Source organism: Sabethes cyaneus, chromosome 1 (assembly GCF_943734655.1).
Source record: "Sabethes cyaneus chromosome 1, idSabCyanKW18_F2, whole genome shotgun sequence".
NCBI classification, from domain to species: domain Eukaryota; kingdom Metazoa; phylum Arthropoda; class Insecta; order Diptera; family Culicidae; genus Sabethes; species Sabethes cyaneus.
In genome coordinates this window covers 54149381-54162556 of record NC_071353.1, presented here as the reverse complement: position 1 = coordinate 54162556, position 13176 = coordinate 54149381, and the positions used below count along the sequence as shown (strand labels likewise).

At 40.5% G+C, this 13176-nt stretch overlaps 1 protein-coding gene across 1 annotated transcript in view; it reads right to left on the bottom strand.

The window, feature by feature from the left end:
* Positions 1-312: 312 nt before the first annotated feature.
* Positions 313-13176, bottom strand: part of LOC128736877 (kinesin-like protein Klp98A) — a 52616-nt gene continuing 39752 nt past the window's right edge. Inside the window, exons 3-10 of the mRNA XM_053831380.1 lie at positions 8283-9400; positions 6434-7102; positions 6091-6213; positions 5816-5938; positions 5574-5752; positions 2799-3946; positions 2560-2732; positions 313-1982 (exon numbers count right to left, since the gene is read on the bottom strand). Of these exons, the coding sequence (XP_053687355.1) occupies positions 1737-1982; positions 2560-2732; positions 2799-3946; positions 5574-5752; positions 5816-5938; positions 6091-6213; positions 6434-7102; positions 8283-9400 (3779 nt within the window). The 3' untranslated portion in view covers positions 313-1736. The remainder of the gene's footprint in view (positions 1983-2559; positions 2733-2798; positions 3947-5573; positions 5753-5815; positions 5939-6090; positions 6214-6433; positions 7103-8282; positions 9401-13176) is intronic.

The window sequence follows — 13176 nt, the reverse complement described above, 5'->3', positions numbered from 1 at the left end:
AAATACTTTGCCGACATACAATTTTAATATGTTATAACTATTTCCTCAAGACTGTAAGTAACCTACTATTTTTTGTCCAAAGAACGTCAAAACCGCCTGTTCTTCCACTAGAATTAGGCCATAGGCCGAAAAAATAGATGCCATCGCTTAATGGGCTGAAAATATCCTCCCGTGCCCTACGTTGATTTATACTTCCAACTTCTAAGACAGTTGTGCTGCAGACTGCTGTGATTTACCTCTTACGCCAACAATAATATTCGGATAAGAATTAAACAACAGTGTGCAACATCAGCCAGTATTGAATTAATACGAACCATATCTATTTACTGACGCAGGTTTCTTCAGATTTAGGCAATCTGTTTTTTTTTTGTCACTGGCAAATATAAGTTTTCCTATCAGCCATAGTATCGATTACGTGTTAATGCAGTAAATACATCAAGGCTAATTTGATTCAAACACTGATTTTACTGCTATTACTGCTCTGTTTTGTAATCTAACTAACAGAACTATGCTATAATTTTCTCCTATTATACATTACGGTCAACACTTAAAAGCTATCATTACAAACCTAAAAATAGGGATCACACAAATTTGAAATATTTGATTTTTCCTTTATACATTTTCAAAACATCCAAACTAACACTGTAGCTAACTTACTGTAGGTACTTATTCGCCAAAGTGACACGGTTAGTACATTGTGTCATTAAAAATGTGTTTAGACCAATTACTACCGGGTTACTAACGGGTTTTCGTTATATGTCATACAAACTAATGCACTTACCGATGTAACTAATTTGTTTTCTATGTCGGGGTTGATATTCTCTCATAAGGGGGATGAAAAATCACAGTTTTTTGTATATGTAATTTGTTTGTAAGCACGTATTGTTGTAAGACAAAACCACTACTAAAGGTCACAAAAAGGTTTTACATTTGTATCATACATAAGGCAATGATGTAATAGATGAATAGGAATTAAGTTAGGTACCAAATGTTTCAACAGATTTCGTAAAATAGTTACACTTCTCTAGCACATTCCTTTAGTACTTTATTCTGCATCGTTGATTAATTGGAGGCTTTCAAATCGCAATTTTCATTTGTTTAGCAGAAAATGGATCAAGCCATAGGCTTTATATTACGAGCTTCATACAGGTATACTTTATTCTTAATGTCCAATCTCGATGACAACGGGTTTAAACCGATCAAGAGATTGCCTTCAATTGCACATTACGTTACGTTAAAGGTTTCAGTCTTGGACCGACCGTATTTATTGTCAAAAATTCTTGCTTAGCATGCACTATTATCGAAAAAATTTGAACGTTAAAAAAATATTTATATATGAATAGAACTGATACAAGCTCGAATTATCTACATCTTAGTCTTATCCACAAATTTAAAATCAGCCTTACGAATTCTTTGTTGCTTTCCCTTATAGCGTTTTTGTTTTTGCTAATGTCCAACCTAAGTTCGCTCTAGTTCCAATCGAACGGCTGTCAAAACGTTTGTTTTTTCACTCTGGGTTGAACTCTTTAGAAGTCGGGTTCGCTCTGGGGATTTTTACAGTTTCAACCCCGCTGTTAGCAATACATTGGCAACACGAAGACGTTTGTTTATTCTCCCGAAAATGCTATTTTATGCAGTGGTCGGGTTGGAACTAACCCAGGTTAAAAAACAAAAACGCTATTAGTTTATATTTCTACAAACAGCTCATGAATGTTGCTCGTAGCTTCGCCTTTCTATTAGCCTGTTCCATGCTTTCCTGTTTCGAAGAGTCCTTTTTTGAAAAATGCCGAATGCAGCTCGATCAACGTAGCCTTGGTCAAGCCGGGCCGACCTTCGCCTTCGTAGATTGGGCTGTGCGGTACCTTCGAGCAAACGACTAGCAAGCGACGAAGATAGGCTTCCAATTGGCGCCGTCTTGTCTTTGCTACTGATTCCGTATTCGATGCGAACAACTCTCGCCTTGGAAACGGTATCGATGTAATCTGCGTTTTTTAAACAAAATTTTTAAAAAATATAAATGTAAATGATGATGCTATTAAAGTATGAATAAATGGATCACCTATGGATGGCCGAAACTCGAATGACCGAAACATCACAAACGTACGAAATTACAAATGGCATAATTGATCTAATGGCCGAATCACAAATGACCGGAAAACGAATGACCAAATCTCGAACGGCCGAGTGAATGGCTGCCGCTCGTTCGGATTCAACTAATGCACCGCAATGGCGCCTAGATAGAGGTAGTTTCTGTGGGAAGGCTGTCCCCCGCAGTGGCCGGTTCTTCCGACGGCGGGTCGCCGGCAAATACTCGCGACCTGCGACTGTGTCGCCCTAAATCATCTAAGAAACGTTTGCTACTGACACCTTACATAGACAGTCTCGCAAATCAGCGAAACGTACCAACTCCAAGTACGGGTTCGGCCTTTTGTGATTCGACTAAATACAATTTCGGCCTTCTGTGATAGTCATTGAAATTCGGCCATTCGGCCCGAATAAAAAAAAAGAAACTTAGCTTGCTCCACGCTTCTCTGGTTTGAAGAAACATTTTTAACTCACCTTTTCACCATACACTTTTTTCATTACTAAGTGCAACTCCCGAAAGCGGCTATACCTTCTCAATAGCGTCCATCGATCGTCAGGCAGATTAATTTTCACTTCGTACTCGTAGTGTGTCTGCTTACCAGCTCCTCGAATAATAAACGACGGAATATTTATTAAATAGTCCGATCCTATACCCAAAAAAATTATAATATTAAAAACTAGTACGGAGAATTACAAAAGATTTGTTCACTTACGATAGGAACTTTCAATGGACGGCAATGAGCGCGTCACGCTCGGTGCATAGATACTATCAGCTTGCGCTCGATGCTGCACGAAGTCCGAGTAAGCGCAGGAATGAATGCGACTGTCGTCACTATCGGTAAAACTTCCCGGGAGATCACGAACTGAATCGATTCCTCCAACGTCACCATCTGAAAGGCGGGTCTTCTCAACATCCTGCACCTTAATCTCCAGCTGAAGAATTCGTTTCTGTAGCTCCTGTAACTCACTGATTTTGCTATCTAGCTGAGATTTGTCTCCATTCGTTTCAAGGATCTTCATAATTTCAGCTTTTTTAGTTGCTATACTTTCTCGTAGCAGATTCATTTCGTACAGTATTAGATTTGCAGTGGATGAATTAATTGAATTATTATCCAACGAAGATGACTGTGAATGCTGATCATCATCTTCATCTTCGTTATCGTCGCCGCTTCGGCTGCTTACTCGAAGCGGATGAATCCCATGTCGAATATCGAAAATTTCCGTTCTAACGCTAGTTTTGTTACCGCCACCACTGAAATGCACCAATTGAGTCGTTCGGGTAACACCTCCTCCATTTTGACCGCCTGGGCCATGATCATAGTTTTCATCCGATTCGTCACTAAATTCTCTCGCCTGTCCCTCATCAGCGGATCCGGGCGAACCCCGACTGATCTCGATGTTACTGCCGTTTACAATCAACGTCTTATTAGCATACTTTGGATTTGGTGTAGAAGTGGTCAGCAATAAGCAGTGATCATCTGAACGGAACAGTAACTTTCCGTTCAGCTTTCCCCCATTGTTCTCGCTTGCCTTGTTGGTTTCGAAGCTCACCCCGCTGTCACTCATCCCTTGGCCTCCACCAGCCAGACCGGCTTCCTCGTAGTCTGACTCATGATCCACACCGGACTCGGTGCCCTCCATTGAACTGCCGCTGTTAGGCGTCGGCATTAGGTTTCCCAGTGCTTCCAGGGCTGGCGTATTCAAAGCCGACACGAACGAGCAGTCCGAATTGGCCGTGTGGAAAGTATCACAGGTTTCCAAGGTACGAGCTTCTGTACCAGATGATGGTTTTGCTCCGGTTGCCCCGGTTGGATCGCTTAGCGCATCCGAGCCGGTCGTGTTCGACAGATTGAGCGTCATGCTGAAAAGAAGATGTTGGTTTTTCTATTATATGTACTATAAAAAATGTCAAATTTTTGCATACAATCAAATGTTACTTAATTCTGGGTATAAAATGGGGAAGGTAAATGAGGAGCGTCCAATATAGCTCTAGCCATCCCAAGCCCCTACCTAGCGCCTCCACGTGGCCATACTTGGTAATGCTCTATTGAGTAGCCAAGCTAGGAGGTGCGATGCTGGGTGGTTTCCGGCTGCCTGACTTCAAAACCGAGGTTTTGTGCAGACGGCGGAGCCACACGACCTAGCTAATTGGTAAGCCTAATGAGTTATTTTAATTATTTTTTTCGTTTTAGCTTATGAAGCATCTACTGCTATACAGTAAAAACTTTGGCCAAAACGAGTTTTAATACTGCACATGGATACCAGAATGAAAAGGACTGCTGGTTAGATTGTTCTATTTTTACCTATATATACCACATTTCATCTTAATATCATATTATTAACAGTATTATTATTAAAATCATAAATGTGGAAGGGTGGATGATGGAGTGGATTGCCAACCTGAATCCTTAAGATCTGAAGCAAATATGGCACTCAATTTAAAACAAACACATCATCACGTGGGTTAAAGTTGGTACAGCGAAATTGATTATTACATGGAAGGATCCTAATGCTGGAAGGCGACTCTTATAACCCCAGAATGCGCACAAGTGCCTCTGCTTGGGGGTCTGCCCAATCCCTTTTGGCCCTTCTGTAACAGCATTAGTGTGAAATTCATTTGATAATCAAATTCGGATCTACTGTAATTCTACCCACATACATTGGCAAGTCCTTGAAATGATGGTGGCTTTCCCCTACTACTACTACTACTACAATCAAATGTTACTTAATTCTTATTACATATAACTAAACTGCTTCCATGCTGCATATTTCTGAAGACTGAAGTAAGAGTACCTAAATCGAATTACCTACAACTCCATCTCGCAATGATAGATTTTTTCAGTACTTACTTTCTCCATACAGACTTAAAACGTAATAAGATCTAAAACAGAGGTCCAAACACTCAAGAACCGAGGATGATTAAGTTAGTAATAGTTCGTCATAGCTATCACGTTAAGACCAAGTATATAAATCCCTAATGCTTAGGTGTAATGTACCCCATGTCGAGAGCCAAATGTGAGGGCACTATGATGTTGAAAATTTAAACTAGTTATAAAAACAAAAACAATTTTAAATCTTCAGGCGCCGCTAGGTCTACAATGTTGGAAAAAATGACTAGATGGCTACGATCAAACATTGTGCGATTGATGGATCAGGAATTGCAGGAAAAATTTCACCTGGACAGCGATTGAACGAAGGACCTTCGGTTTTCTCGATAATCCGGAGTTTCGTACGGAAGCTGTACGTTTGATATTCAAATAGCAAAAATTTACTTTATCGCATGGACATTGTCCAGTAAAACGTAAATTCTTTAACTAATTCACACTTAATTCCTATTAAAATCTACAAATTATTCCCTTTTCTCAGTTCTAGACAATTTTTGTTTGTAACAATATCACATAACAATTTTTTTTGAAAGAAATCTTGCTAAAACATACAATCATTGGTCGTATGGAAAATAAATCCTGCCTTTGACTGTTGATACTTACGACTGTTTCTTTTTCTGCATTTCTTCCATTTCAAACTGGGAGCGCTGCTGCAGCATATCCTGATTCTGTCTTTCCAGCTCAGTGATTTTTTGGTCTAGTTCTGCAATCTTACGATTGCTTGTGTCCAGAAGAGATTCTTTCTCACGTAACTCCCGTTCGTATTTGTCTATTTCTTCACGCTAGAATAAAATGTTTGCTCTTTAAATTAGATATTTTGGGCCTCTAAGAAAATTCGCACTTACATTCCTTCGTATATACTCCCGAATGTACTGTGCCGAATAGTTATCCAACGTTTTGGAAATAGTAAGCAGAGTCTCCGAGTAATCTTCGGTATGAGGTGCGTTCTGAATCAGTTCAATACACGCCTGTCAAAGAAAATATTTTCGCAAAGTTCAAAAGTATTCTTCCCTTTTTAATTATTACCGCATTACAAAACCAAATCTATAGTTGCTAATCGAACTAAGGTGAAAAAACGCTAAACTAATGAAACTAAAAGCAATCGGTCAAGCTCCACTACCTCGTCCAGTTTGCCGCAATCCTGCAACTCCTGAAGTTCTTTAGCGACGTACTCGTAGAAATCTCGCTTCTTAGTGTCTAGCTGTGTTTGCAAGGCCGACAGCTGCCTAACTAAAATGTCCACCTGCTCACACAGCGAAACGCAGGGAAACCAAACGATGTAAATGAAACGGAAAAGAAAATGAAATACAAAAATGAAATAAACAACTGAGAAAAAACTCAAATCAATCAAGAACAAAACAAAAAATACGCATATGCATCGGAACGTAGATAGCATTGTTGTTTGTATGACAGTCGCAATCCAATTACGGACGACTTTGAAAAAGCCCCGACTTTGAACTTACCTGTGTTTTTTCATTGCTTTTCTCCCAGAGTATCATTTCCCGTTGGGCCATCAGTTCGTCTATCCGGCAGTCGAGAATCGTCAGTCGGTCCCGCTTGCTGGCCTCTAGGCGATCCAGCTCTTCCCGGCACAGCTTTATCTTGTTTTTAAATTGTTCATGCATTCGTGATCGCTCGAGATTCAACTGCTTCAATGCATTTTCAATCGTTTGCAATATCTTTCGATGTTCTTCCTGCAATTCCGTGTCCTCTCGGCTTGGTGCGTATTGACGGAAGCGCAAAGGATTTTGTGGTGACGCCTGACCATCATCATCACTCATGAAGCTACTACAAAGGTTCTCGCGTGACGCCGCAATCAAGGAAAGCCGGGAAAGGTCTAGTCTAGAAGATCTTGAGACATGATTATTATCCTGTCGCATTTTGGCGGCCTCTGCCGGATTGTTGTATCGGAACATATTGGTGCGACCGAGCAACAAAATGTCTCCCTGACTGATAGCGGTAGGTGATTCGATGATGTTGGCATTCAGTAAGCAGGTAGCTGACGGATTAGGATAGATTGTAGCATTTCCATTGTTTAAAACAATGCGACAATGTTCAGGATAGATTCCAATTCCGTTTAAGGCAATATCTTGCGGGTATGTTGCTTCTGCTGTCCCGATTGTTGTTTCACCCTACAAAAAAAATCGGAAGTGATGTGTTATAGGCACGACCGCGTGGTTCACGTAGCGCTTTTAGTTAAAGAACGTAGACTATTAAATAAGAAAACTTTTTTCACGACTTTAACCTACGGACAGTTAATAAAGCGTCTCACCCCTGTTCTATTAGTTCCATGCTATTGCATAAACAAACTCTATCAAAAATGCCTAAGAAATTCAAGTTTTGTGCATAATATATTAGCGGCAATCTAAAAAAGTCAGACCGTGATACAGTCGCCTTGTCTGTGCTTGGGACGATCAAAAATCTTGGAGAAAATATTTCAATTAAATTTTTAAAGGCGAAACAAATCAATATATACTTTATCCAGTACATATTTGTCTGCATATTAGGTACACTGACAAAGATCGAAAAGCAAACTGCTTTTTAAGTATCCAATGTTATTCCGTTCCCTTGGATTGGAACATGTTTTTTCCATGTTCCTGAGTTGCAACCGCCAAGGCACAAAAATTGCTTCAAGTAGACAGACTATGTGCAGTGATGTTGTCCGTGCTTGGCAAGTTGGGAAATAGTGGAGAAAAACGTTCCTAAGCAGACTACAATTAGTGATGTTCGGTAATCGCTCGATTAATCGAGTAATCGATTAGAGCATGGAATAATCGAATAAGTTCAATCTCCATTATTCGTTCCTAATCGTCCGATTAATCGACTTATTAAACGAAATATTCGAATATTTGTAATCGAATACTACTAGCACGAATACTGAATTAATTGATTAGTGCATACAACGCTAACCGACAAATCGGTAATCGAATAATTGAAAATTTCGGACATCACTAATTAAAATTAAATTTTTAAAAGTGAGAAACACTGATTTATTCCTCCCCAAGGTTTACTATCAGATAACTGAAACTTATGTCTGTGCTAGAAAATTATCTCGATTTATTAGCAAATGTACGAAAAATAATCAAAAATAAGGCATGGTATGACATGTGTCAATGCGTAGAGGACTGTTCGATCAATTTGTGCAAAAATAATAAAAATCGATTTGAAAATCTTTTCAACTCGTTTGAAAATCGTAATGCTCAATACCTAACCATTTTTTGAGATGTTCGTAGACCTTTGCTTAAGACGTAGTCCTACGTCAGAAAGACGTTATGTACTCCATTTACAACATCATTTAGACCGAGTGCTTACCTCTTTTAAGCTGTAGAGCGTGACTCCAGTACTGATATCGTCATGAATTCCAATTAAATGCGGCATCTCGGAATCCAGCACTACTCCGACGCCAGATTTTCGAAGCCCCAGGGACTTCTGCTCCCTCAGTATAGATTGAGCTTCGCGCCACTTTTCTGTCCACTCCTCGGTGAGCACCTTCTCTTGAGCTTCCTTTTTGTGAAGATCTTCCAATACCTTGAGGGATGGCTCGAGTAGTGATCCATCGGTAGAAAGCATCATCTTCAGCTTGTAAATCTCGTCGCGCAGCTCCCGTATTAGTTTTACATTTGGATCTTCGTTGATTGTTGGCTTGTTGATGATGTTCTTAGCACGATTAGCATAGCGCAAAGTACTTAATGTTTCACTGTAGTTTACATCTGCGGGGGAAATGGCAGCAATCATAATGGTTTTACTGTTTCCACCCAGACTGTCCTTCAGCAACCACGTTAGAATCGAATCTCGATAGGGAATATATAAAATTCGCTTGTTGTGAGTCGGATTAGTTTGTTCCGCCAGTGCAGAAATGACGGATCCTAGCGTGACAAGCGATTTGTTTATATGTGCACCTTCTTTTAATCGTTGGCCGGTGGCTCCGGTAGCATTGGCTCGCTCACTTCCCGCTAAATCAACCAGATGAATCTTGGACACCGTTTCGCTAGGCATGTCGTTCAAATACCTCGCTTGCACAAATGTGATTGTGAAGATAGCGTGGCTTCTACTGCTGGTATCATTCATATTGGTGCTAGCCGTCGTCCGCTGGTTATTTCCTTGTACCATACAATTCTGAATCTCTCCATAATCCGACACCGGATGTTGCGAGAGGTTTTCTACGTATGGACCCAACGTTCTATGTTCCCGAACTCGCAATCCATGACCCGCACTACTGGGACCAAGCAGATCTTTTACCCGTTCGTTGTAAATCTCCAAGTAGGAACACTGTGTTTTATAGCCAACGCCTTCCTCCTGTCCGAGTTTCATTCGTGCGAATAGCGAACGACAAATTCGCGGAATCAGACCTTGTGCTTCGGCAGAGCCCATCATGGTGAATGTTTTACCACTTCCGGTTTGGCCGTATGCGAAAACGCAAGCGTTGTAACCTAATATGCAAAAAAAAGAGGTGAACAGAAAAAGATAGAATAATTATAAATGCTTATTAATTGTTTAGAGCGGGCAGTTTTTCAAAATTATTTGCAAATACCCACACCCGTAACAAAATAAAGGTAGGTCACACAAGTGCCGCCAAAGAATAGTTATAAAGGTGCTCAAAAAGATGTAGTTTACGCCGCTCTGAAAGCGGTTTGTAACTGTATCGACCCCAAAAAACTAGCAATTTCACCTGCTTTTGTGAGATTGCTTGCATCTTACCCAAACTTGGTTTTGCTCATCCTTATCATAAAATGATGGAGAAATCAGCTTCGCGCCGCGGCCAAGTGCTTTCGCCTTCTGTTCAACCGTTTGCTCTGCCTCTGCCCCCGAATGATCACAAATACTGTTTTCTTTTACAATAACATACGCAGATAGAGAACAACTAGACGTAAAGCCAATTTTTTCTTCACACACTAGACGCTAAAGACTGCTTGCCCTAATTTGAACGATTCCTCATGCAAACCACCAGGGGTTAATTTTTAATTTGAACAGCTGGCAATCCTAAACATGCTGAACTGAAACTTGCATGAACTGGCCACCCTGCTTTTTGTTATTGTTTCAGTGGTATGATTTAGATGGCAGTTGCAAGCAGCAAATATTTCATTCTCCGATTGGAGATTGGCGAATATTCATTGGAAAAACGGAAAGTGAAACAGATTAAACACGTTAGATCAGTACAAACAAATCATGTCTATGTGCATTGTCTTCATATAAGCAAATCATGTCATGTTGATTATGACATTTGAACCACTTTTAATTTTCACGTGGTGCAAACCAACGGGGGTCCATGGTATGCGGACTGAACCGCTTTGCTTCGTGACCTTGGGAACATGCATTCTGTAGTAAAAATTTTTGTCTGACAAAAAAAGAAAGATGAACCAAAAAGACCTGATCTTATCTAACGCACAACACAATCTCTGTGATGGTGAGTTTGCAGCTTTCAGCACGATTCTCGAATATCTCAGTAGTACCACAAGGCACCAATTTAGGATTATTGCTTTTCATGCTGCTCATTAACAATGTATTGTGGCTGCTTCCATTGAACCCTCTGGTGTCCAAGTTTTTTCTTAGTTTTCGAGAATTTTTTAACATTTCTAACCGATAACTCTTTCAAATTAGCATTATAAACCAAACCATGTATTTAAATGGATAGATTAAACTGTAACGCGAAGGTATGAGTATATATTAACATATAAAAATGAAATATCAGGGTTTTATAGCGATTTAAAGAGAAACACTCCTAACAATTGGCGGAGTTGGGCACTAGAGGGTTAACTATAAAGATATGAACAATTTTCAATTCGTGACTTCTGCGGGGTTGGGATGACCAAAAACTGTTTAAAGTGACTATAATCTAAACAAAAAAAAACAAGTTTCAAGGTTGGTGAACGACTGGATAATGCGAACATAAACCCCATAGTTGCCCTTAACCTCTTATCCAGAAACTCCTATCCTTACCTCCTCGTGGTAGCCGAAATACAAGCCACCTTAGCGGAGATCGGGTTACAAATCCCGGTGCAAACTAAGGTCGTACACCGACAAGGAAAGAGGCACTGTGTTGTCTCGGCACCTAAGATGGCAGCCCCATCACGAGACTCGGTAGCGTGGCCCCAGTAAGGTAACCTACCTAAATCACCCAGCTAGCATTTTCATATGTATAAAAAAGGTAAAAATCAGCATTACGTACAGATATACATGCTAAATAAATCGTATTTCATGCGCAAAATTGGCATATCCGTACTATTTTGGAGGCGATATACGTGATTACGAATAATTTTGAGCGTTACGACTATATAAGTATTCATATACGATAATATCCGATTAAGCGCGAGTCGCTCCGTACTACTCTACGATTTTGTGCTGAAAATCGTATGAATGTCAGTCATTATCATTATATACGACAGAAAATCAACTTGATCCCACTTTATCCAGCTTTAGTTACGAGTTCGAGTTTGTTAGGAGATATTTACGATAGTTTTCATACTTTGATATACGAGTTGGTGCTAGCTGGGCAATTACGGATTTACGGATTTCAAATACGGATCGGAATGTTCAGCATCGACCTAGGCGACGAAACAAGGAGAACGAATGGAAACTTGGTGCTTTGAACTGCAGATCGCTAAATTTAGTAGGTGACGACCGGTTGCTGCTCGAATAGCTTGAATTCCGTAAACTCGGCAATCTGTCGCAAAGGAAAGTTTGGAAGATCCGCAGTGGAAAGGCCTAGTTTTATCAGGGACCCTATTCTCACAGTCAGAGAGAATGTGTATATTGAGGATAAAGGATCGTTTCTCCCATTAAAGCATCATCAACGTGCTCTGCCCTCACGAAGGTAGACCCGACGATGACAACGAAGCGTTACACGCAAGGCTGGAGGTAATGGGACATCAAGGGACATCGGGGATATGAACGCCCAGGCCGGTAGGGAAGAAATGTATAGACCGGTTATAGGACCCCATAGTATGTACTCCGACACGAACGATAACGGGCAACAAAGTATATACTTCGCAGCTTCCTGAGCAGAGGTTAGCAAATTCGTAAAATGAATATATACGTCAAGCATCGGCAAACGATTTTATCATGACAAAACACAGACCTGAACGGTTCAATTCGCCTATAACTAATGAGCCACATAAATTCACGCTTCATTGCATCGCTGAATATACGAATATCATGGGCAAAGCAAAAGTGGAAAATAGCACCTTTTGCTGCTTCTAAAGCAGCTAACACTACTTTAAAATATTCTTTTTTCATGGTGATATTATTTTGAACCCTTTTCGGCGTCCCCAGGCATCCTATATCCGCTAAATCGGTCTCTCTCAATATTCAATATTCAATTTTTGAACGAATTTCGTGTTTTCGCTAATTCTCCGACCACTGTTCCTGAGGCATGGTGATCTGGTGCTTCGGATATCCATATATATATCCACAGAGTCACCTGGAGATCACCTGAACAACGTACAATGAACCAGATTGACCACATTCTCATAGATGGCCAGTTTCTTCTCTAACATCGCGAACATACGTTCCCTACGTGGTGCGAATATTGACTCTAACCAACACATAGTAGCAGTATATGTACGCTCCAAACTGTCAACCGTATACCAGACAAGTCAAAGTCGTCCTCCTCGTTTGAACATCAGGCAACTGCCGAGAACTGCGCCAGAATACTGGATAAGACACTACCTTCTTCCGGGGAGTTAGATGCCTCAAACCTCGAAGACGGTTGGAACAGAATACGATCGGCCATCGGAGATGCACTAGGTGAAGAGTCCTGGAGTATACAAAAAAAAACTAGTTTGATGGGGAATACCAAATAGTGGCGGAGAGGAAAAAATTGAAAAAAATTATCTTTGCCATTAACATTTAGGGAGAGCTTGGCCAAATACCAACGAGCAACCAGTTGACCACAATCCTGAGAAGTAAAAAGCGACAAAAGGAGGACAGAGATCGAGAAGAATTGGAACAACTATTCCGAGTTAATGACACGCACAAGTTTTACAAGAAAGTGACAACTGACATGTGTAGAGAAATCGAGTTGCTGAAGACCAACAAAGCTGGTCGTAAGAACCGTCTACCGGCATTGCTTTATAAATATGGCCGAGAAACGCTGGCAACGGCTCTACTCTGAGTTATTTTCAAGATTTGGCAGGAGGAGAAGCTACCGGAGGAATGGATGGAAGGAGTGGTTTGTCAAATCTACAAAAATGGTGATCGACTCGACTGC